This window comes from Halichoerus grypus, chromosome 13 (assembly GCF_964656455.1).
Source record: "Halichoerus grypus chromosome 13, mHalGry1.hap1.1, whole genome shotgun sequence".
In the NCBI taxonomy this organism is placed as follows: domain Eukaryota; kingdom Metazoa; phylum Chordata; class Mammalia; order Carnivora; family Phocidae; genus Halichoerus; species Halichoerus grypus.
In genome coordinates, this window is record NC_135724.1 from 40,214,095 (window position 1) to 40,239,402 (window position 25,308).

The 25,308-nt window shown below is 35.9% G+C and overlaps 1 protein-coding gene across 1 annotated transcript in view; it reads right to left on the reverse strand.

Moving 5' to 3' along the window:
* Nucleotides 1-13,525, reverse strand: part of DSG1 (desmoglein 1) — a 36,300-nt gene extending 22,775 nt beyond the window's left edge. Inside the window, exons 1-5 of the mRNA XM_036096699.2 lie at nt 13,303-13,525; nt 12,582-13,210; nt 3,339-3,374; nt 2,941-3,072; nt 1,384-1,539 (exon numbers count right to left, since the gene is read on the reverse strand). Coding sequence (XP_035952592.2) covers nt 1,384-1,539; nt 2,941-3,072; nt 3,339-3,374; nt 12,582-12,629 — 372 coding nt within the window. The 5' untranslated portion in view covers nt 12,630-13,210; nt 13,303-13,525. The remainder of the gene's footprint in view (nt 1-1,383; nt 1,540-2,940; nt 3,073-3,338; nt 3,375-12,581; nt 13,211-13,302) is intronic.
* Between the last annotated feature and the right edge of the window lie 11,783 nt (nt 13,526-25,308).

Here is a 25,308-nt window from a genome sequence, read left to right on the forward strand (position 1 = left end):
ATAGTATGACATCACAGGAGGATGTAATGATTGAGAAAGATCTTGAAAGAGAATTTCAGCAAGTGTAACTGGTATTTGGCAAGATGTTCCAAGCAAAGGGATTTATGTGAGGAAAGAAGCAGAGTAGTGAAAATGCATTGTTTGAAGTTAGGGGTGGGGGCTATTGGCTTTGAGGATGGGGTAAAGGAGAGTCACATGGGGGCTTCAAAGGAAGGTAATATTCATAAGCTAGGTGGTGACTATGTGGGTGTTCATATTATTATTGTTGTTGCTATTATTATTATTTATATATGAAGTGTATATAAGTATAATGTATGCTGTTTTACCTGTGTAGTATATTCATATAAAAATGCATTGTGCTTCAAGAAAAGCTAATAGGTTGGCATGCTGACCTCGAGAGTTTGTTGTTAAACATTGTCAGAGGTAAGGCAGGAATATAGATTTGGAATAGAAGACTAAGGAATTAAAGTAGCTTAGGCAGTATGACTGAAAGCACAAGCATCCATTCCTATTTGAACATGTTCGGGGATATGGATGGATGGGGTTTTAATTGAAGAGCCTACAAGATCAAGGAAGGTTTTCTGCATTTCCCTTTTATTTTAAGTATTAACAAGTGTTGACCATGATGATAAATGGAAATGGAAGCAGGCAAGGAGCAAGCAGAAAAGAGATGATAAAACAAAGTTGATAGAATAAGGCTCTTGAAGAAACGGGTGATTATGGAACAATGGATACCTCTTAAGGGTAAGCTGTGGGAAAAAGCAGAAAATTAATCCTGTTTTTGGATTTACGGCAGAACATTTCTGAACCAGGGGAGAGAGAATTGTGGGAGTGTGTGATGGAAGGCCTCAGACTTTTTAACGAAGTTGGTCATCATGTCAGCTGCTTAAAGTGGAAATGAGGTTTGAAGTTTTATCATGGCTGCTGTCAAGTATGGAGGTATGATTCAGTTAAGGATGGCTTAGAGTATTTCCAAAGCACATTCTGAGCTCAGGTGAGCTGGAGCAATGTGGATTTATAATAAAGTATGTTTACTCAGAAGAGGCTCCCTTAGTGGCTCAAAAATCATTACTTGAGAGCTAAAGAGAACCAATATTCTCAGGTGAATTAAAGAAAAAGAAGTAAGAGTTAGGCCCTTGCCCTTCCAAACAGATATTCCAGCTTGCCACCAGGGACAGACTGAGGCTAATGTTTTTGCTAAGGCATTTCAGCAAGGCATTTCTCCTAATCTCTTCGTTTCTGTTGGGTCATGAGATGCTCATGAATTGAGACAACCAAAAATAATTTTGGGATTTCTGAAATCAAATCAAATATGATCCAAACTTAAGGTATTCCAAAAATAATGTAAGCCTGAACATATATATTGACGTGGAGCCTACTTACAATGAAAAACGGGGTGACCTCTCGATCAACTATGGATGTGATATTAATTTCACCAGTTTTTTGATTAATGATGAAGATTCCATAAGGTGGCTGATCAATTCCTACTCCAGAGATGCGGTATGTAACTTGCTGGTTTGCAGCACAATCTGAGTGAATCTGCAGAGAGAGCACAGGTGAAAATATTACGGAGAGCAAATAAAAAATGTTAGGTGTGATTAACAACAGCTACCTTTCTCGAGAACTGTCAAATGTAAGTACCTGTTATCTTTTGGGAAATGCTGGAAATAGTTATTTTTCTAGTTACAACTCTAGTATTTTCCATAATAACTAGCAATGTAATAAAAGAAATTCAATTTCTATTTCTACCAAATAAGAAAAAATATTATTTTTAATAAATCCAGGACTAGGCAGTCATCATTCATTCATTCATTTATTCATTCATTCAACATTTACAATTGATCGTATTATTTTCCTGCTCTGTACTAGCCCTGGTGCTAGAGTAGGGAACTCCTTGCCCTCTTAAGGAGTTTACCAGTATTGTCATTATATAACTTTGATCTCCCGATCCAAAAATTTTTTAAAATGTAAAGTTTTAGAAGAAAATCTTAAGTAGATTTATGTAGTTGGCAAGAGTCATCTGACTCTATGTAGAAGCCCTTAATTCTGAAAATGGGGAGGATGTATTATCAGAAAAGTAAGGAAATTGCCCCAAATAAGTGGTTTATAGAAGCTGGGATTCTTTCTTTGAAATGAAATATTGTATGACTCTAAGCAAATCTAACTGGGGAGTCTCTGTATATCTGTCTGAATGTGTGTGTATATTTGTGTATGTGTCTATGTATGTATATATATATCTCTGTGTGGGGATGTATTTGTGAGTGTATGTGTGTGTGTTTGTACAAAGGAAGACAAAGGGAAATGAAAGGAAAAGAGTATGAAACAGGGTACATTTGAATTCTTATTAAAAAAAGCCAAAAGTAGGAATTCAATTCTAGTAGGTCAAGGCAGAAAGAATACAGATTAAAATAGTCCCTCTGAGTGTGCTGTTAAATTCATTATTTAAATCACTATATTTTTCTACCTAGAATTTGGGGTAAATTATGATCATGTGTATTTATTTTACCTATGAGATGCATCAATGTTTAACTGTTTACCCCAGTGCCTAAATTTCTTAATTTATCCTTTTCATGGCTTCAGTTTTCATAATCTGAGTGACTATAGTTCTGTTTTGTATCATAACTTCTCAGTGAGTTATATTCATAAAATATTTAAGAGACAGGTTCTTTCGATATTTAACACCATCCATTCTGTTTTTGTTTTTTTTTTTTAAGATTTTATTTATTTGACAGAGAAAGAGAGACAGCGAGAGAGGGAACACAAGCAGGGGGAGTGGGAGAGGGAGAAGCAGGCTTCCCGCCGAGCAAGGAGCCCGATGCGGGGCTCGATCCCAGGACCCTGGGATCATGACCTGAGCTGAAGGCAGACGCTTAACAACTGAGCCACCCAGGCGCCCCTCCATTCTGATTTTTGATTTTACACTTTGGTGTTGATACTTACTTTGGCGATTGGGTTCCTCTTTGAATTGTCTTCACCTTCACGACAGGCTGCAGCGAACTTGATCCATTCACGTTTTTGCCTCCTGATTGAATGCCACTTGATGGTGCCATTTTTGGTGTTGTAATCTCTTACCTTGAATGGACACGATAAAATAGTGATATTTATTAACTTTTATTCATAATTCACATGCCACTGAAGGTTTTGGAGGAGAGGGTAATTGTAATATCAGAAAGAGAGGATGTTTAATTGGGAAAATTGGTGATTTTGATAATCTATTAATTTTAGCATAACATTATATTTTTACTTATAAGGATGAATTTTCTTTGGAAAATGTGTTGTTACTCCCAAACCATTTTCCTTGTTTTTAATTTGGAGAAGATAGATTTGCTGTATATTACCTGGATTCGAAATTCACTGTTAACTTCCACCACCACCTATAAAAAACAAAATAATAACAACAGTTAATTTTTATTGAGTGCTTTATAATTCATGTTATCCAATCATTTTAAAAAATCAAATAAATCTTGTGAGTAATTAGAATTATTCTATCAGTCCAGATAGCAGATGGATCTGGCTTCTCTCTCAGGTCTAATGATGATGCTATGGATTCCTTTTCTTTTTGTCTTTACTTTTCAGTTATGCCCTTCTTTTTAATCACTTTTATTTTTTAACCTCTTTTTCATTCTTTGCCTATGCAGATACTTGTTATGATATGAACTAGGATATTGAACGCAGAGGGAGTGAGGGTTGGAAATTTAGGCTTTCTTTGTAAATCTTGTGCCTAAGGAGCTAGAGATACTCTGATGTTATTCAGTGATATTCAGTAGTAAGTTATGATACTTAAACTTCTGACTATAGTTCCAGGATCTGACTAGCCATTGACGGAAATAGAAAAAAAAGTGTTTTGGAGTGAAGAAAGGACATGAAACGGAAAATATCTGAAAAGTTCCAGAATATTTGCTCCTTCATATTCTAATTCTAAATGGAAGATTTTCTAGTATTTTTGAAAATCTTAAGATGATAGATTTACTTTGAAATATGAGAATAAAAAGTTCTAAAATAAAAGCAAATAATTTCCTCTGTAAAAATGAGTTCCTGCAGATATAAATGCATCCTTCTATAGTTCCATAGTAAGGAGAAGAAATTGTAGGCATGTAGGGACAAATTAGTGGGTAAGCAACTTCCATTAGTATCTTCTCCAGCGTTAAACAATTTCCCTGCCCAACAAATGAGCTACTCAAGCAGAGGTCTGCCTTGTTTCAACTTGGCCTCAATCTTTACATATGATTTGTAGTGAAAGATCAGGATAATTTAAATTACTTTTCTCTAAAACCCAAAGGCATTTCTAAAAAGACAGACATCTATATATCAAGTTTAATATGTCAATATACTTAAGACAGAGTAAAATACCTATCTAAAAAATTAGGTGTAGGGGTGCCTGAGTGGCTCGGTTGTTAAGCATCTGCCTTCAGCTCAGGTCATGATCCTGGGGTCCTGGGATCGAGCCCTGTGAAGCCCCGCATCGGGGTCCCCTGTTCAGCGGGAAGCCTGCTTCTCCCTCTCCCACTCCCCCTGCTTGTGTTCCCTCTCTCGCTGTCTCCATCTGTCAAATAAATAAATAAAATCTTTAAATATAAGAAAATAAAAAATTAGGTGTAGATGTGAAGGTTAATTTGCATTTATTAAGTTTTAACTTGCACTTGGAGTCATTAAAGAAGGTGTAAATCCTTAGTTTTTATTTATCCCTAAATACAAAATTTTCAACTATTTGAATTTTTTCAGAATTGCAATGTATGAAAATTATCACAGACTTCTTCTGTATCACTGATAGAAGAAATTTTAGCTTGCATTTAAAAAATACTAATAAGAGTAATTTCAAAATATAGTAAGTTACTTTTTATAGTTTTAATCTCACCAATAAATAAAAATAAAATTTTGGTTTTCAAGTACATATTTTTCAAAAATTGTTATAATTGATAATTCAGGAAAATACGTATTTTTTGGTTAATAAGAGTAGTGTAAAGAGATTTTTTTATAGGAATTATATACTCATGGTATATATTTAATGTTTATTATTATTATCACTGTTACAATTCACTGAATAGTGACTAATTACTAGACAATGAATTTAGAGAAATCCATGCATTCAATCTTCACAAATACATGTGGTCAATACTATAATTTCATTATCTCCATTTTACAGATGAGGAAATTGAGTTTGGAATACTAATTTATGGCTAAATATTACCCAATACAATTCAGCCTAAATTTGTGCTTGTGGTATGGGTTTTACAATGAAATGCAAGATAGCCTATTCCAACTAAATTACTAATAAAATATACAGCGGAGAATTGACATTACAACTTTGAGAATTCAAGCCATTCTGATTTTAATCTCATCTCATATTAGCCTTACAATTAAGAATGTTCATGTATAACAACAACAACAACAACAACAATAATAGGAATTCCAGGGGGAAAAGAAGTAGATGGCACAAATGGTTTGGATGAGTAACTGAAATGTTATTGTTGAGTCCCTCTCGGGTGCAGAATTAAGATAATGTTACTTCTTGCCACCTATGAACTCATGAGCACTCTATCCTCTCTCTCATTTGTGGGTGTGGAATGGGGGTGTGGGGATACCTTCTTTGTCTATTTGGAAGCCATTTCTTCATAGCTACAGAGTTGTGTAGGCATCTGTTATATGTCTTGCACTTCCCTTCTGCACTGAAGTGTCAGAGCCTACTGTTTGTTTTGGAGAACTATGTCAGATGACTAATAAACCTTCCAACTTTATGAAGCTGGGTCATTCTTTTTCCCATGAGAGGCAATTTAGGCAGAAGACCAAGTCAGTTTCACCATAGTGTCAGTCTCCCAATTGAATTAGTAATTAAAAAACTGCCAAGTCTGCTTAAAAATATGTTGTGTTGACATAGCCTTATTGTCTTTTGCTCAGAGTCTAGAATAAATGGTGAAACAAAGTCACTCTTGGACTTTCAAAGGCAAAATAATGAGATAAAAAGAGTATTTGGTAGAGTCAGAAAGCTTTCAATGTACTTCCTAAGTTCTCGAGCCTTAGTTTTCTCATTTGTAAAATGATAGGGGTAAACTAAATTATATACAGCTACCTTTCCAATTCTAACACCAAATCCCTGTGGGCAGTAGGAAAATATCAAAGTTACTTGATCATGGAAAAGGCATGATAAAATTGTGGGTTTAAAAGATTACTCTCACCACAGGTTGTGGGAAGAGGCAGGATTATAGGCCATGAGTAGTGGAGTGTTCCACATCAAAACAGATCAGAGATAAGGCAGAGAAGAAGGGGAGCAGTAGTAGTGGTAACAGACCAGGAAGATCAAGGGAGAGATTCCACACAACTGAAACTGATGGGGCTTGAGAACAAGTAGGACATGGGAGTCAAGAGAAGGAAGAATCTCAAGTGATGGCAGTTTCAAACTAAGAGATGAGATTTAGCAGGTTAGAACACATTGACTTTGAGATGCTACAGAAATGGCCAGGTGACGGTACTTAGCAATTTGAAATATGTCTCAGCACCATGAACAGTAGTTCAGTCCTCATACACAGATTTGAGGGACATCTGCTCAGGTAGAACAGTTTAAATCATGGGAGAATTTGAAAACCCTAAAGTAGGGAATACAACAAAGAAACAGCCTGTGGCTGAGCATGAAGCTAGGGGAATTCCTACAGTGATAGAATAAAGAACAATGACAGAAACAAGCAACAAAGAAAAAGAGAAAAGAAATAGCCAAAGAAATGGGAAGACAATATAATGCAATATTACAGATGTCAAAGGAAGGGAGAACTGAAAGATAGATGGGATGGGAACAAGTGTCAGATGATATAAAATACTTGAATAGAGTGAATCCTGAGGTTTCCTGTGACCTTCAGGAGAATCCCTTCAGTTCCATGGAATGAGTCCTTCCTGACTAAAAGGGATTGGTGAATAAAATGGAGGGGGAAAGGACATAAAGATGGCCACCTTTCCAGGAAGTTTGATTGTAAAAGGAAACAAAGATGGAATGGTAGAATGAGATCTGGCATACAAGGAAATATTCTGGGAGAGGGAGACATGGATTTTTGAAGGCAAAGAAAGAAGAAAGTAGGAGATTTTGATTAGAAAGAGAGGTTCAAAAAGAAAGTATTTGGTGGAAATGTGATGGAGAGAGCAGAAGGGAATAGGCAGAAAGAAAAGACTCTGAAGACAGAGGGTAAGGAAGAGAGGAAGGATGGAGATTAAAATCAATAGGCCATGAGAGGTAGTTGAAGGACATCGTTTGATTGATTTAGACCTTGTCTGTAGAGTAAAGATAAGGTTATTTTCTGTCAATCAGGGGAGCAGTTTGGATTCCTAAATGAGTTGAAAATATGTACTGTGGAGGCTCATGATGGAGATTCACTTAGAAATGAATACAGGCATTATTAGGCTGAGTATATCTCATCTCTCTTGCCTACGGGGTGTGTCCCTCTGTGCCTCCGTTTCCTCAGCTGTTTATGAGACTAAAGCCCTTTCTAATTCAAAAATTCTAAAAAAGTAGTGGATATAATTCACTTGAAGTGCATCCTCAGTGAGTCCGTCCTTCATTTCTATTTGAAGAGCAAATCCACATATAAAAAACTTAAAAAGCCACAAGACACATGCTAATTTCAATGATTCTCTAATTATATTCATTTTTAGGTTTTTTTTTCCTTTGATACTGAGGTTTACATTTCTTTGCAAATAATAAAATGGTCTTAAAAGTAATAAGTAATTTCAGTGAGGAAAACCTCTTGTATATAATAACTGGGAGTTGGTTTTCCATAGCCACTCGCTGGTTGTTAAGCATCAAATGCTGACGTATTTGATAACTGTATTTTACATCACCAGGATGAACTTGAGACCGAGCCAAAATATAACAATTTGCTTCTTTTTAAACCTTTTTGTCTTTGTATTACTATCAGTTTGGAGTTGACAACATCTCGATAGGTTGATTTTTCTTATTTGCTCATTGGTTTATTTATTTATTTGACAAAAATATGTATTGAATGTATATTATATGGAATAAAGACCAGATTAAAGGGCTTAAGCTCTAAAAAATACTATGGTAAACTTAGATGAAATGTAAAGTAAATATAATAAAACACCATAAAAATAAGTGTTAAGGAAATTCAACCTGATTATTTCTATGTTTAATTCCTTGATGATTTTTTGGAATGTGTAGGGGAAGAGAAATATAAACTATCCCCAAATTGCCTTCTGATGCCCCAACTTTGTGTGATTTAAACATCTATTGAGCAATCTTGCACTGGTGCAAGGGACTACGAAGGATACAAAAGTGATTCAGACACAGAATCTGTCCTCAAATAACTTACAGTCAAGTAGTTTTATGAGCAACCAGCAGCCATTAATTTGTGGAGATGTGGCTTTTCATTAGACAAGTGTATAAGGCTGCACCCTATTCTCAAAGACCAATAGAGAATATAGATCAGCGGCCAATGGCATTTAAACTACTTCGACCTGCCTAAGTCCTTTAAAAGGAATTTGCGTGGCAAGCATAACCAGCAAGAGTGGCATGTCCCAGCACTCTGTAGGGCATTCCCTCATGGACAGAAGCATAGTAAGTAACTGCAATGCCGAGCATGCTTTCTGCTTATTTGTTAGGCAATACCTGTTAGGACATGGGGATACTCGGCACCAATGTCCTTGAAGAATGTATAGTGGAGAAAGAGTTACCTGAAATTAAGGGCTCTGGGTATAGACAAGAGTGTTTTCTTTTTTACACTCATAAGCCTTGTTAAATAGGTGAATCTTGTCCCTTAGGGGCCAAGCCTTCAAATTTATCGAGACAGCATTTCTCAGTGGTTTAGGTTTTTCTATTACCTAAATCAGGCATCGCAAAATGTTTTACTCTGTGGCAACTCAAACCAATTAAATGATGGTAAATTTGTAGTCCCTGTTTTCACAAAGGCGCAAGAAGATGCTGATCCTAAATCTTCAGTGAAATAATAAAGCTTTTAAGAATACATGTAAATGGAAATGATTTCCTTAAATACAAATTATAAATTTTGCTGGAACAGGTGAACAGAAATAGTAACATTTTCTATAAAATATTTTACTGACGTACTATTATCTATAATATATATTACTATAATATATGCACAGGAAAGCATAAAAAATCCTCTCTTTTGCTAGTCTTCTGTTTGGTCTGTATTAGTTTTTAGTCCTCTTGCTTCTCTTGCATCAATGAACACGATTATGGGAATTTAAGATGTCTGGTTCAAGTAAGTTGGTGAACTATGTAATGAAGTATGTATTTTTTTCTGTGTATTTTAGTCTGAATGCTGAGAAATATTTCGAAACCTCCTGCTTCTATCCTAAATTATTTCAGCTAAGTCAAATTGTGGAGCTGGTTTATCAGGTGGTCAGAGGTTTTCTTTTGAAAGGAAATATTAACCATGGAAAGAGCAGAAGCTAAGCTGGTATGATAAACTGTACAAATTGGATTATTCTTGGAAATCAGTAAAGACAGGTTTACTTGTTCTTTTAAGATAAGCTGCAGAAGTTAACCTATAAAGAAAAAGACACCTTGAGTTTGTATTGATTTGTGTTGACTAATTGAATCTGGCAAAGTTGCAAGTAATTTTCAGAAATCATTAGAACTATAAAAATTCTACTGCTTCTGTTTGCTTTCCTACAGTGGCCTGGCCATACATTATCTCATTGTCACAACCATTCACAGAAATTTCTTGTGTATGGTACCTAGGTGACATTGTTCTCTGGTCTAGAATACATTCCACATCCCCCCTCCCCAATACACTAATTTCATGGAGACAGAAAAGAAAGGAAAATAAATGAGGGGTCAATAACATTTCTTTGGCTTGCGGTGTTATAACAGGTATAAGCTCTTGTCTCTCTAGGAGGCTTGTCTAAAAATGAAATAGTCCTGTGACCATCTTGCTTGTTTTGAGAGCAGATTCTTCTGCTTTATTCTCCCTGATCTAATTCACTAGTCTGACCACGGCCTAAAACTTTCAGGTATATTAAGCAGACTATACAACATACACGTAAATAGTTGGCTTCTCAGCTCTCAAATGGATTTGCATGAAAGATATTACCAGTTTAAATGTCTTAAAGGTCTTTAAAATAGTCCAAGTATGCTCCCTAATGTAGATTTTCACTTATTATAGACTTTGAGCAGAGAAGAATAAAGACTTTACATAGATTTCTTTTCTTTTCTTTTCTTTCTTTTTTTTTTTTTTGGTAAAAGCAAACATTCATAGTGAGACTAGCAGAAAGGTAAGTGGAAGAGCTTGCTATAGTGGTAGTTAATTTTCAGGGAAAAATATCTTTTTTTTTTTTTTTAAAGATTCTATTTGTTTATTTGAGAGAGAGAGAGAAAGAGAGAGTGAGCGAGCATGAGAGCATGAGCAGGGGGTAGGGGCAGAGAGAGAGAGAGAGAGAAGCGGACTCCACACTGAGCAGGGAGCCCGTTGAGGGACTCGATCCCAGGACCCTGAGATCATGACCCAAGTCAAAGGCAGACACTTAACTGACTGAGCCACCCAGGCACCCCGGGGAAAAAAAACAATTTAAAGCAAAAATAGATTGTATAACTCCAAAGTACATTTATCCAAATCATCTGGTAAAATCGGTAGTAAAAATAAATGATGATTTTTCAAACCTTAGAAAGTAAAATGTTTTACAAAAAAAGTTACAATAGTATGAAAAAGAAACATTTTAATTCATTATAGAGTAAGTTCTTTGAGAAATAATTTTCATCAGAGGAATGAGAAACTTGTGATTGATTCCAAAGTAAAATATGGCAACAAACAAACGATCCACAAACAAAAAACCAAAACTATCCAAATTTGACAATAAAGTACAAATGTCCAGAAACCTCTCTATAAAGAAGAAAGGTCAATGAGGATACATGATTTTGATAAAATGGTACATTTTATGAAGAATGACTAACTAGACAGTGACTATTTAAAGGAATTTCATAGGATGTAATTAATTAGGAATAATCATGAAAATAAAGAAATAAGGTATTTTATACATTTAATGAAAGCACATAAGCATCTGAATAAACTCTAATCAACTGAAGCTATAATAGGCCTTAATGGATCAGATTTACATGAAATTAAAAATAAAAGTATTTGATTATCTTGCAATTTACAGATGTTCCTATATTTAAATAACATAGTGTATAGTGCTTGTTAATCTTTACCACATCCCAAATTATGATAATAACTGGTCCTAAAGATCCATTAAAAAGTCCATGATATAGGGCTGGTCTTTGAAGGCATCTTGGAACTAAAGCTACCAGCTTATTGATGCTTATTTGTAACAAATCCACTGGTATAACCTCTCTTACTTAATAAAATGAATTCAAACTAGCCAGCATACGTTGAATCAAAGTTCTAACTTGTTATTATATAAACCCAACAATCCAGTTCAAAAATTAAGCAAGTAGAAACAAATATGAGGGGCACCTGGGTGGCTCAGTCGTTAAGCATCTGCCTTTGGCTCAGGTCATGATCCCAGCGTCCTGGGATCGAGCCCCGCATCGGGCTCCCTGCTCAGCGGGAAGCCTGCTTCTCCCTCTCCCACTACCCCCTGCTTGTGTTCCCTCTCTCGCTGGGTCTCTGTCAAATAAATAAATAAAATCTTAAGAAAAAAAAAAAAGAAACAAATATGAACCACAGCACTACATCCTGCCAAATTGGAGGCCGATTTACCTGGCACTTGCCTCTTCAGATTACATTAACCTTACTGTGAGAAAGACTATGATTTTAAAATTTCCAACCTATGTGAAATTTGATGCAGCACCTTAGTTATCGCTAAAAAGAGAAAATTAATAACGTGTAAGGTAGACAGTGATAAAGCATCGCATTACATTTGTCTAAACATCAAATATACAATTTTTATATCACAGTCATTACTGACTTTCCAGTAGTAAGAACCAGTATCATCATAATTATACTTACACCTTAATTATAGCTATTCCTTCACTTATTATATCACTTATAAATCTCCCGTACCACCATGTTTTTCTGAGATTAAAAAAAAAATGTTTTAAATAAAATCACAGTTTAGCAGTGTGGAGCTTTTGATATTAGTGATAAGGATCCCAACCACATATGGAACCAATGAGTTTATTTGGATTGTGAGGCCAGTCACACATTACTATGGTTGAAATTTATATGTATCCTATTTTTGTGTTTTAAAATTACAGTATATCTGCCAGCAAAGATACCCAAAGAATGGAAAAATGTTTAGGGTAAAGATCAGGACACACCTGTGATATTAGCTTAAGAGCCCACCTACAAAAAAGAATTTGAACAACAAAACGCTAGCAAGTGGTGATAAGACTTTCCCAAATCAGTATTTTCCCAGCATGACTTAGCACTGACTTCAGTGTCAGAGATGTGATATGATGAGTTAACTCTGATGCATTAATATGCTCGAGTCTTCAATTAAAGAGAGAAACCCTATTTAAAAATCTAGTTCATAAAATCACCTTGTCATTAACATAAACTTTTAATGGGTTTAGGTTAGAAATAACACTAAATAACACTTTCTACAAAGTTCTCCCTTGTTTCCAATGAGCATGGTTATGAGGGTTTTGAACAGAATCCACTTACCAGAAGAATGAACAGCCCTGCAGCAGTTGTAAAAGAGTGCCAGTCCATTGCAGCTGGGTTCTCCTACATCCAAGACTGAGGGAGTTTTGTTTGTTCTTCTCTGTTCTTTTTCTTTCCCCCACTCAGCTGGTGTCTGATTAAAATAATTTCTCAGTAGATGTTCTTACATGCAGGCTTTGAGGTGTTTCTGCCTTCTCTGGGAGAAGAACGAAGCTACGTATAACCTGTCTAGATCCCCACCCTAAAAACTTGGGCTGGTCTCACTGAAATGCTTGACAAGATCATCATTGCTCCCAGGTAAAAGCTCAGGGACACACCCTTCTTCCAGCTGAAAGGCAGCTCTCTGTGGGGCTGGAAGGTTCACTCCTTTAATGAAGGTTTTCAGTGTCAGGCATTTAAAATGATCAGAGGTATGGAGAGTCGTACAATTGAAGGGGCTTTGCCCCCTATGCTCTATTTACAGGTTGTTACGCTTCTTCTCTCTTAAAAAGGCAAGTGTAGTCTGGATGCTGATATTATTCAAAGAGGATTATCCAGTTCATATTCATAGCCAGACACTCAGGTCAAAATCGAAAATCATAAACTGTCCATTTCAGTGGATGTTACGAAATATTCAGTCATTTTCTAAGCTGTTATCAAAGAAACAGAAAATTTACTGATGTTAAGAGTGGGGATTTTTTTTTAAAGTATTAATTCAAACAAGCAGAACTATGCTACTTACAATGATAAGGTCCCCTGCGTAAGTCACAGTTCCTTTAAGTGGACAGCCTGAGTCCAAGGAAGCCTCTATTTTTTCTCTGAGTATCTTCTGTCCCCAATTATTTTTCTCTCTTTAAGATTCTGCCCTTTTCAAATGTAGTAAAACAAAATTTAAAGTATCTCTAAGCCAGATTAAAAGTAAAAATCAGAGCCACCAATTAAAATCTTGTTGATCGTTTTACGAATGAAGATCGGTGTCTGAAATGCTAATGGGAACACGGAAAGCTGCTCTGCAGGTGAGGTGGGTGAAAAGTCAATGACGAGTCCCAAGCACAGAGCCAAGAATCTGGATAGTGAGCCAATTAGAACATGGGCAATGCACTGAAGAAATGGCTGCCCACGCACATGCAAATGGGAGACTGGATGCAGCCCTGAGATTATGAAAAGAGTGACTCTCACAAGGCAGCATTTGAAAGTATTTTGGGCTATCCTCTCTTCATCTGGCTACATCCAGTGTAAATATTGTGAGTGGCGGGAAGTCTTGAAATGGCAGTGTGGAACGAGAGAACCATCTGATAAGACGTGGATTGTGGTCAAAAAGATCCTAACCACGTCCCAGAAAGGGAAGATGTCTCTGAGGGTCAGAGGCTCTACAAAATGCTGTCATTTCATGACAGATGTGTGGGAAAGAAGGTTACTCAGCAGTGGTTTGCAATTCCATGCTCTTCCTCATGGAGCTTAGGGAGAAGGAGCCGTGATGCCTACATATAGTTTCAGTGACTAAGAATGCTTATGATAAGAATTGGTTGGTATGAATTAATGAAATAAAAGGAGATGGTCAGGCCAAATTTCTCTTAGTGGAGTAAGATAGAATGTGAGTATCGACCTATGACTTAGTCTGAGCAATTTATTAGTAGTAGGATTGTATGAGTGTGAATGACTGAAGATTCACTGAGCACACAGAGATGAAAGAATCTACTCTTGCAGCTTTTCCAGTGGCAAGTGAATGTTTTATCCACCTTGAGTTCTGGGCGTGGTGCTAGGTTGTGCACAGGCCCTCTTCATCCATTGAATGGTCCTTCCTCATCCCAACCCTGGCTCCACCCCTAACTCAATGCCCTGCTCCAAGAGTCCCAACCACCTAGAGCATTTGTCAGACAGCGATCTCTCCGCGCCTCTCTGGAGAGGAGGTGTGGCAAACCTTAATATAGTAAAGCAGTGCCTATCTTAACTGTCACATGAGGACTAGTGACAGTGAGCACAAGGGGGAAAGGGAGTTTATGAATCATCATTCCTTCTCCTTCACTTCTTTCCCTGCCTTTTTCTCTTTACTACCATTTTAATCTCCTTAGAACAGCGTTGTCCAGGGCGCCTGGGTGGCTCAGTTGGTTAAGCGACTGCCTTCGGCTCAGGTCATGATCCTGGAGTCCCGGGATCGAGTCCCACATCAGGCTTCCTGCTCAGCAGGGAGTCTGCTTCTCCCTCTGACCCTCCTCCCCCTCATGCTCTCTGTCTCTCATTGTCTCTCTTGCAAATAAAAAAAAAAAAAATTAAAAAAAAAAAAAAAAAAGAACAGCGTTGTCCAATAGATCTTCCTGAAATGTGGAAATGTTCTCTCTCTGTGCTGTCCAGTATGGTAGCCACTAACCATCTGTGGCTACGGAGCATTTGACATGTGGCTTAATATGACTGAGGAGCTGAATTTTTAACTTCATTTAATTTTAGTGAATTTAAGTTTAAACAACCACATGTGGCCAGTAGTTAACATATCGGCACAGTGCAGAGAGGTTAGAACAGCCTTGCTTTTATTATCTTCTGTCTTGTTCTAAGCCTTCATTCCTTTTGTTCTTTATAAATTCAACTCCCTTTAATTAAATCTACCCTATTCCTTTTCTCAACTGAGGGACCTCTATCTTTCAGAGTTTCCAGTCAACACCTTTTGATTCCCTTTCCTTTATGTGCTCTTGTTATGTGAGTTGGCCCACTCCCTCTTCCTGACCCCTTCCCGATCCTATTTCCTAATGCCAATGAGTTAAGATACTTTAAAACAACACAAACTCCTCTCATTTGCACATTCACATCTTCTCAATTATTTCTTCCAGCCATCTTACCTGTAATTTCATATCACACTGTCATGTAACTGTGCGGCACGAATCGGCTTCTTGGACCCTGTTTCTATCTGAAAATTGGTTGGTGTGTGGACCTCCATGTACATAACAACAGTTCTCATTTCATAGACATTTTATGAAATTTGGGGTGATTTTTCTGTTTGGAATTTCCCTGATAAGAGATTTTCTCACAGTGATCAAAACTCTCCTGGGAAGGGATTTTCCTCTCTCTTATAAGGTACTTGCAAACTCCAGAATGTCATCTCCAAATCTATATTTGTTCACAGCGTGTGATACTGTAACGCCTTCTTACAACACAAAATAATCAGCATCTTTCACTAAAGGTGATGGATTCTACGGATCTAGATTTTACTTTTTTTTTTTAAGATTTTATTTATTTGAGAGAGAGAGCGAGAGTGAGAGAGCACGAGCAGGGGGAGTGGCAGGCAGAGGGAGAAGCAGACTCCCCACTGAGTAGCGAGCCTGATGTGGGGCTCGATCCCAAGACCCTGAGATCCTCACCTGAGCCGAAGGCAGAAGCTTAACCGACTGAGCCACCCAAGTGCCCCCGATCTAGAATTTCTTTGGCCTAATTAAAGTACCTGACCATTCTACCTGCTTCATATACATAGCATGAATTCATGTATTTCAGAGAACCTGGTGAAATAAGCTTTTATGTCATATGTGAAACTCTGCTTTCATATATGTGTCAAATTACCCTAATCAGATCTACAAGTTGTTTAAAAAAATAGGTGAAAGATGAAAATAAATCTTAAAAATAGAAAAATTGAGGTAAATAGGTTGAGGATAATATAAACAAAAATCTTTGTGTTTGTCTCTATATTAATGTTCCTATGAGATGTATCGATTCCAGATCTTATTCACATTGTTTAAAATCAGGCTATTTCTTAGTGAGTCACAAGAAAGTCTGGGGGATGGAGGCTGTTGCTTTAGATTAAAGGATACCTTTCTTTTAATATCTAACAACCAAATATAATGTCTGATCCTTAATTGGATTCCTGATTTGAACCAAACAGCTATAGAAATGATTTTGGAGATATTTGGTGAAATTTAAATACAGACTGTTGGGGAATTATTATAAATTTTATTAAGCTATGTAGCAATATGTCTTTATTTTTAAAGATACATGCTAAATTATGCAGAGGCAAAACTGGTGACAGAAATTTTGTTTATGGTAATTTAGCAGTAACATAGATAAAGTAAATACAGCAAAAGGTTAATTGCCAAATCTAAATGATAGTATATGGTTTTCTCTTTGTTTTTCTGTATATTTGAACATTTTCATAATAAAATTTAAACTAATGTTCTAAGGTAGGGGTTGGCAAATTATAGCCATGGGCCAAGTTTGGCCCACTGCCTTTTCTGTTATTTTATTGAAAAATGACCATGCTCATTTGCTTATGTATTGTCTATGGCTACTTTTTCTCTATAACAGTGGAGCTGAATAGTTATGACAAAGTGGCTTGCAAAGCCTAAAATAACTACTTATCTGGCTCTTTACAGAAGTTTGCTGACCCCTGCACTAGGTAAACAGATTATAATTTACAATACAAAATATGACTCATTGACAAATTAGTTGACCTTAGGAGAATCTACAAAATGATTGAAAGTGTAGGAACAGAAATCATGATAACTTAAAGTAACCACTAAAATTAAAGCAATTAATCACTGAGGAAAAGATACATCTTTATGATCAAAATATATTTTTGGATTTATATTTTCAGAAAGACTGTTTAACTGACTAGAATAATCTACGGCCCAACTCTTCTGCCTTTCTTTTAAACCAGATTTAAGGGAAATCTTAATTTTATTTTTCTCTAGTGAATTCTAGAATAAGAATTTGATGGCATCACATCTTAATGTATTTTTCTCTATATAAAAAGAATATTTGTGAACAAGGAAAAGTCTCAGATTATTTTATGAACCTGGGGCTCTATCTTAATGCTTAAATATTTTATGATAAAATAAGAATGGTCAAAGAAACTAAGCTATTATTGTTGATTCTTTTAAAAAATTTAAAAATAATTCTGATTGAGCATCCACTACATTTTAACTGCTGTGCTAGGCATTGTGGAACATTCAAAATAATTTTGAACTTTGCCCTTACAGAGGTAGGCAAACATAGTGTAATAGAAAAATTACTTCTCCCTTCTGGAAGACTCACACACCTTTGTCTGTTAGCTACCACCCCTGTGTACTATTTAGATTTTATGCGCAAATTCAGTCTTTCCTTTTACTTATGGTAAATTACCATCAGGGCAGTTCTATTACCTTTTTTTTGGCCTTCTATATGCCTTGACTATACTAGGGACTGGGGCTATAAAGATGAATATACCGTGGTCTTTGCCCTCAACTGGCTCCAGGCTAGCTGGAATGGGAAAGACAACAGATTTTCCCCTAACATGCTAAATAGAAGCAAGCAGGGGGTGTGTTGGGAGCCCTTAGCCCTGTTTAGTTGGAGGTGACGTTGGAGAAATCTTATAACTACAGCTGTATGACATAATAAAATTGAATTCTCAAATGCTGGATTTTTTTCTTCTTTTCTTCGTAGTTTGCCTAAATCAACTCATGTGTGCTTTCAAATTTATATCTTCTTTTGTCTCCGCGTTACCTTTCTGTCTTCATTTCTGCTGCTGTAGACCCTCTCCACCCGGCATTGCTGTGACACATTTCTAATTGTACCTCAGCACTTGCCCTTTTAATCCATTTTGCATTCATTTTCCAGAATAACGTTTCTGAAACATTGCCCTCCTTATGTCATGCCTCGTTTCAAAACCACAGTAACTTCATATTTCCTCCTAGATCGAAACGACTTTATGTTGGAACTCTTCAGCAGGAAATTTATGTCTCCAGGTTATTTAGTGTCTCTGATGAAAACAAAATGCAGTCACCCTCCACATTCTTAAGATTTTCCACCATTGCTGTTCATTTCTGAAGACCCTGCTTTTGATGATGATGATACTAATAGGTTTCTGAATAATATACTGATCCTGATATACTGTCTGGAATATTTTCCATTTAGGGGTGTATGTATAGTCTACGAGCAGGTAAAAATTTTGTCATTTTCAGAAACTATTGGTGACTGTAGTTTTAAAAATTCAATTCCACCAATATTTCTTGAGGCCTACTAGGGACTGTACTAGTTGTCAGGAGAGATAAAAATAGGTAATAGAAGTTTCTGTCTTTAGGAAGGCTATGACCTTGACTGGATCTCAAAAGGAATGATGAGGCTTCTCTCTATGATAAGACACATTGAGATATGTGCTGTAGGAAAGACTTATAGTGTCTTATGAGCCCTGCAAAAGGGAAATAACTTCCACATTAAGGGAATTGGAGAACTCTTTATGGAAGAGGTAGAATTTGAAATTTTCAGGTTGACTACATTCTCAACAAATGGAGATATAGATGAGAAAGAAGGTAGAAAAGAATACGAATTTTTCAGGCCAAAAGGAGTCAAATTGGACCTCTATGTACCATTTGTGAGAGGGACCAGAACTGATGTGTTAATAGAATGTGGGGGACTTTAAATGCCCCTTTGAGGAATGTGGATGATATTCCATGGCAGACAAAGAACCACTGGGGGTTTTGAGCAAGGTATGGACCTAGTCAATGTTGTGCTGTGGGAATTTGTCATGGAAACTTTGGAATGCATAGAGAAGAACCTGAAGTAGTGTGGTTTTAGTGGGAAACGAAAAGGAAATAGAAGTGTGACAAAAGTAAAATAAACAGTTACCAGCTGGCAGATTGGATGGAGGGCAAAGGAATAAGGTGCTGGGGGCTAGTGGGAAACACTTCCTTCCTTCTCCTATTAGGTGCAATGAAAGAAAAAGGAATCTGAGGTTTTGGTGTAAGAACTAAGCAGTTTTTAACATTTTATCTGTTTGTACTTTGTTTAGTTCCTTTTCTGCTTAAAAAAATTCAAACCTTCATTCGGATTTACAATTTGCTATTGCTTTTCCACATTAGCTCTCTCTTTTGTATTTTGTATTTTGTATAATTTGTGTATTCATATATTTTGAATAATTTGGAAGTAAGTTGCACATATCATGACGTATATGATATCATGACAGTATATATCTCCTAATAACAAAGACTTCTGCTATATAATCATAGTTTGTGTCTTTGATGCAAAAAGCATCAAAAACAATAATGAAGCAAATGAGTTATGACACATAGAATAAAAAAGAATACATGAGCCCACAGCATTCCTCATTTAAGGGCAGTGAGGTGAAGAGTAAGCTCTTCTTTAAGAGAGATTGCCAGCTAATAAATATATGGAGAAAAGTAGAATTAGATAATTTTAATAGTGCACCCAGCAAAATAATAACTGATTTAGGTAAAGATCATTAATGGGTGTTAATACTATTGAATGAAAATTTGTTGGGAAATCAGGCATTTATATGATCTCAAAATATCACATCATCTCACCAGCTGATGAGACTAAGCACTGGGACAAACTGACAATGTATGCCTCCTTGCATGATGCTATAAAACTATGCAATGTCACTGATATAATGTTCTTGCCCAGAATGTTTAACCTGAATCATTAAATGAGAAAACAATCAGAAAAATATCAATTTGGGAATATTCTATAATAAAATGGCCTGGATCCTTTAAAAATATCAGTTAGATATAGAAAATAAAATGGGGGGCTGTACCAGATTAAAGGAGACTACGGAGACATTAAAACTAAACATATATGGGGCACCTGGGTGGCTCAGTCATTAAGCGTCTGCCTTCGGCTCAGGTCATGATCCCAGGGTCCTGGGATCGAGCCCCGCATCGGGCTCCCTGCTCCGCGGGAAGCCTGCTTCTCCCTCTCCCACTCCCCCTGCTTGTGTTCCCTCTCTCGCTGTGTCTCTCTCTGTCAAATAAATAAGTAAAATCTTAAAAAAAAAACAACTAAACATATAATGTTTGATTCTTTGTTCTGAATCATAGAACATTCAATGGCAATGAAGATTAGTCATAAAGAACTTTTCATGGGACAATTAAAAAATTTTGATTTGGGATATTTTAACCCTAGAAAATATCATGTTTTTAATGTCCATTTTTCTAAAGATTTTTAGCACCAGGGTATACAAAATAAAAAATAGTTTAATCGAAGCAAGATTTTAAAAAAAATAATAATTAAATATCACAGAGAATATTTGTCATGAATATTCAATAATTGTCATGAATATTTTTTCATCAAGTAAAAAAAGCATAGCATGCTCCAAAGGAACAAATGCAGGGGAAATAAAACTAAGAGATTTTCATTTGTAATTTTAGTCACTGATAGATTATAAAAATATGATTCTGAAAATAAACTAGACAAAGACAACAAAAACAAAAAGCAACAATAATAACAAAACCAAAGGGAACAATCTCACTCATTAATATAATTGCTGACATTTGAAATGGTGTATTGACATATGGCTTTGGGGAGCACATTAAAATCATTATGACTAGTTGAAAGGCTCTCTAGGAATGTAAGGTAGTTCAAAATTAGAAAAACCTATTGCAGTGTCTAACCATTGTAATAACTCAAATTAAAAAAATAACTTCCAGGGCCACCTGGGTGGCTCAGTTGGCTAAGCAGCTGCCTTCGGCTCAGGTCATGATCCCGGGGTCCTGGGATCGAGCCCCGCGTAGGGCTCCTGCTCGGGGGGGGGGGGGGGGGGGGGGAAGCCTGCTTCTCCCTCCCCTCCTGCTCGTGCTCTCTCTCTCTCTCTCAAATAAATAAATAAAATCTAAAAAAAAGAAAAATAAATAACTTCCACAGATGCTTTAAAAAGCTTGATTTAATTCATCATCTATTTTTAAATGAAGGAATGAATATGAAGAAATAGAACAGTCCTTAACTTGATAAAAATTGTATATCATACAAAAATCTACCATTCTACTCAGTGTCAAAATGATAAACACATTTTTATTAAATTCAGGAAAAAGATCCCACTGTTATATTACTTAATATTTTCTGTAATGAATAGTCAAATAAAAATATTGGAAATGACTTAAAATTATGATTATTCACGGATCATGTATTTTTCTATATGAGCATTCCAAGAAAATCAGTTAAAAAATTATTGCAAACAATTTGAAAATTTAAGTTGGATGAGCACCAATAATAATTAAAAACAAAATTCAGTAATCTAAATAAATATCAGTTAGGGATTATAATGAAAGAAATATAATAGTTTATAGTAGTTACTATAAACATAAACTATCTCATTGTGAAGCAGAGGAGAAATGTATAGAACCTGCATGATAAAATTTTTCTTATTTAAATTCAATTAGCCAACATATAGTACATCATTAGTTTTTGATGTAGTGTTCAGTGATTCATTAGTTGCATATAACACCCAATGCTCATCACAACATGTGCCCTACTTAATGTCCATCACCCAGTTACCCCATCCCCCCACTCACCTCCCTTTCCACAACCTTCAATTTGTTTCCTGGAGTCAAAAGTCTCTCATGGTTTGTCTCCCTCTTTGATTTCTTCCCATTCAGTTTTCCCTCCTCTCCCCTATGATAAAAATTTTAAGGATTTCCAAGGAACATGGGGAAGACATGAATCAATCGAAAGACATACCTTTTTTTTTTTTTACAGAAAGACACCATATGATAATGAGACCCCTAAAATTCTTTTTTTGTAGAATTTGACAAAATGATTTCATATTCATGTAGGATAAAAAATAATCAAGAATAGAAATTAAAATTCTAGTATTTGAAAAGCACAGTAATGAGTGAAGTCAAACCTGGCTAAGGTATTAACCACCATGCTACAGTGATTACCATAATTTGGAATTAGAAAATGAATAAAAAGATCAATGAAATAGATTAATGGTTCCAGAAATATATTTAATGTATGGATGAAGAAAGGATCTCTAGTCTGAAATATAGATGTCTTTTCAAATCACTGAGAAAAATGTACATAATTCAAAAGACAGTGTTGAGGCAGGTAACTATCTACTTAGAACAAAACTAACCTACTCCTTATACCAGAAAAAGTTTTAGATGGAGAAAAGATTTAAATTGAAAGGAAGCCATTCAGGGGTGCCTGGGTGCCTGGGTTGAGCGTCTGCCTTTGGCTCAGGTCATGAACCCAGGATCCTGGGATTGGCCCACATGGGGCTCCGTGCTCTGTGGGGAGTCTGCTTCTTCTCCCTCTGCTGCTCCCCCTGCTTGTGCTCTCTCACTCTCGCTGTTTCTCAAGCAAATAAATAAATAAAATCTTAAAAAAAAAAAGAAGCCATTCATAGAAGAAAAGAATTAAGTAAAAATTTAAATACCTTGAAATGGGGAATGTCTATCTAAATCCAGAATCTTTAGAGTGAAGGACTGATAAATTTTGGTAACATAAAAATTAAAACATGTATATAGCAAATAAGCATAAGCAAAGAAAAAAGTAGCAAGCTAGAAAAAAAGATTTTTTACAGGCGCCTGGGTGGCTCAGTTGGTTAAGCAACTGCCTTCGGCTCAGGTCATGATCCTGGAGTCCCGGGATCGAGTCCCGCATTGGGCTCCCTGCTCGGCAGGGAGTCTGCTTCTCCCTCTGACCCTCCTCCCTCTCATGCTCTCTGTCTCTCATTCTCTCTCAAATAAATAAATAAAATCTTTAAAAAAAAAAAAAAAGATTTTTTACATGTGTAACCAAGTCCAGTTCCTGTAATATATAATGAGCTTTTGCACATCTATAAGAAAAAGTTGACAACTCAAAAGAAAAATAGGCAGAGGATTAAAAAAAAGGCCTTTCACTTAAAAGAACATAAAATAGTTAATAGGCAGAAAAAAAGATATTCAACCTTACTCAGAATTGGACATACACATAACAAAAACAACAACAACAAAAGAAAGATATTTCACCCATCAGATGAACATTTGATAACAAAACATATTTCCTAAAATATTATCTAATACCCATTGTTGGAGAGGAAGTAGAAAAGTGGGAAGTCATCTTTTGACTGAAAGTGGAAGTGCCAGTTGGCAGAATGTTTTGGAAAGGTAATTTGACAATAACTGACAAAAATTTATACATACGCTTTGATGCAACAATTTCTATTCTCAGAATTTAGCCCCAGATACACTGATAAAAAAATACACATATAAGGATGTTCATTGCATTATTGTAATAGTGAAAAATTGGTAACAACCCACATGTCTCAGAGTACAATTTGTTAACTGAGTTAGGGTACATTTATAAGTGGAATTTTAAAAAAATGAGACAAATCTAAATATACTGATATGAAAAGAGGTCTAAGTTACAGTAAATTTAAAAACCAAGGTGTAGAACACTGCAAAAATACATGTTGTGTATATACATTTTTATATCTGCATGGAAATTTTCTGAGATTGTTCACAAAAATCTGTTTATTGGAAGAGAAATTGTATGCTTAACTTTGTATTCTTCTGATCCATTTCTATATTTTATTATTAGCAGGCCTTTATATTATAATAAAAAGTAAAGATATTTGAAGCTTTGTAATTGACCTTTTAAAAATAGAAGAGATAATCTTAAGTGTCCATTTAAAGACAGATGGAGAGATAAGGATTAGAGATATATACATGAAAGTTGTCAGTTTCAGGATGACAACGAAACTGTGTAAGTGGTAGAATCACCTAGGAAGAGCCTGAAGAGAAAGACATGAAAATATCTGAAGAGAAAACTTACATGTTTACGTTTGCTTGGTAAAGGGGAAGAAGAAGAGTTGGCAAAAGAGATGGAAAAAGTGTTTTAAAGATGTGATTTCACTCATATGTGGAATTTAAGAAACAAAACAGGATCATAGGGGAAGAGACGAAAAAATAAAACAAGATGAAATCAGAGAGGGAGACAAACCATAAGAGACTCTTAATCATAGAAAACAAACTGAGGGTTGCTGGAGGGGAACGGGGTGGGAGGCGGGGTAGCTGGGTGATGGACATTAAGGAGGGCACGTGATGTAATGAGCACTGCGTGTTATATAAGACTGATGAATCACTGACTTCCACCTCTGAAACCAATAATACACTATATGTTAATTGAATTTAAATTAAAATAAATAAATAAATATTGTTGGGGGGGCAGGGTGAAGATGTGGTCAAACCGGTTCAATCCAATGTAATTTAAATCACAGGAAGAATTTAAAGATGAGTAGTTTCTAGAACAGTCCTGAAGATAAGAGAAAAATGGAGCACATTCTCCTGATTGATTTCCCAACCCTCTGACTCTTGCTTTCCTGTTTGTTTGCAGGCATATTCTTCTCCAACCATACATTTGATGCACAGTTTCATAAAGTTTGGTCTTGTATCCTGTTCCCCTAGATTGGTTTCATGCACTAACAATCTACGGGTGGATTTATTCAGTCCAGGCCTTTATTATTCAACTCTAGACCTATATATCCAAATGCCTATTTGACATTTCCTCTTGGAAATGTCAAATACAGATAAAGTGTTGAAAACTCATGTTCTCCCTCTCAGTAAGGGTCCCTTCACTTTGTTTTTGTTTTGATTTGTTTTAATTCCAGTTGTTAACATACAGTGTTATATTAGTTTCAGGTGTACAATATAGTGATTCAACAATTCCATATATTAAACAGTGCTCATTAAGTGTACTCTTAATCCCCTTTACCTATTTCACCCATCCGCCCCCCTTGGTAACCCTCTTTTCTGTAGTTAAGAGTCTGATTTTTGGTTTGTCTCTTTTTTCCCCCCTTTCATCATTTGTTTTGTTTCTTAAATTCCACATATGAGTGAGATCATATAGCATTTGTCTTTCTCTGACTGTCTTATTTTGCTTAGCATTATACTCTCTAGATCCATCCATATTGCAAATGACAAAATTTCATTCTTTTTTTTTGGCTGAATAATTCCCTTGTGTGTATAGATGTACATGCACATATATATACCACCTCTTTATCCATTCATCTATCGAT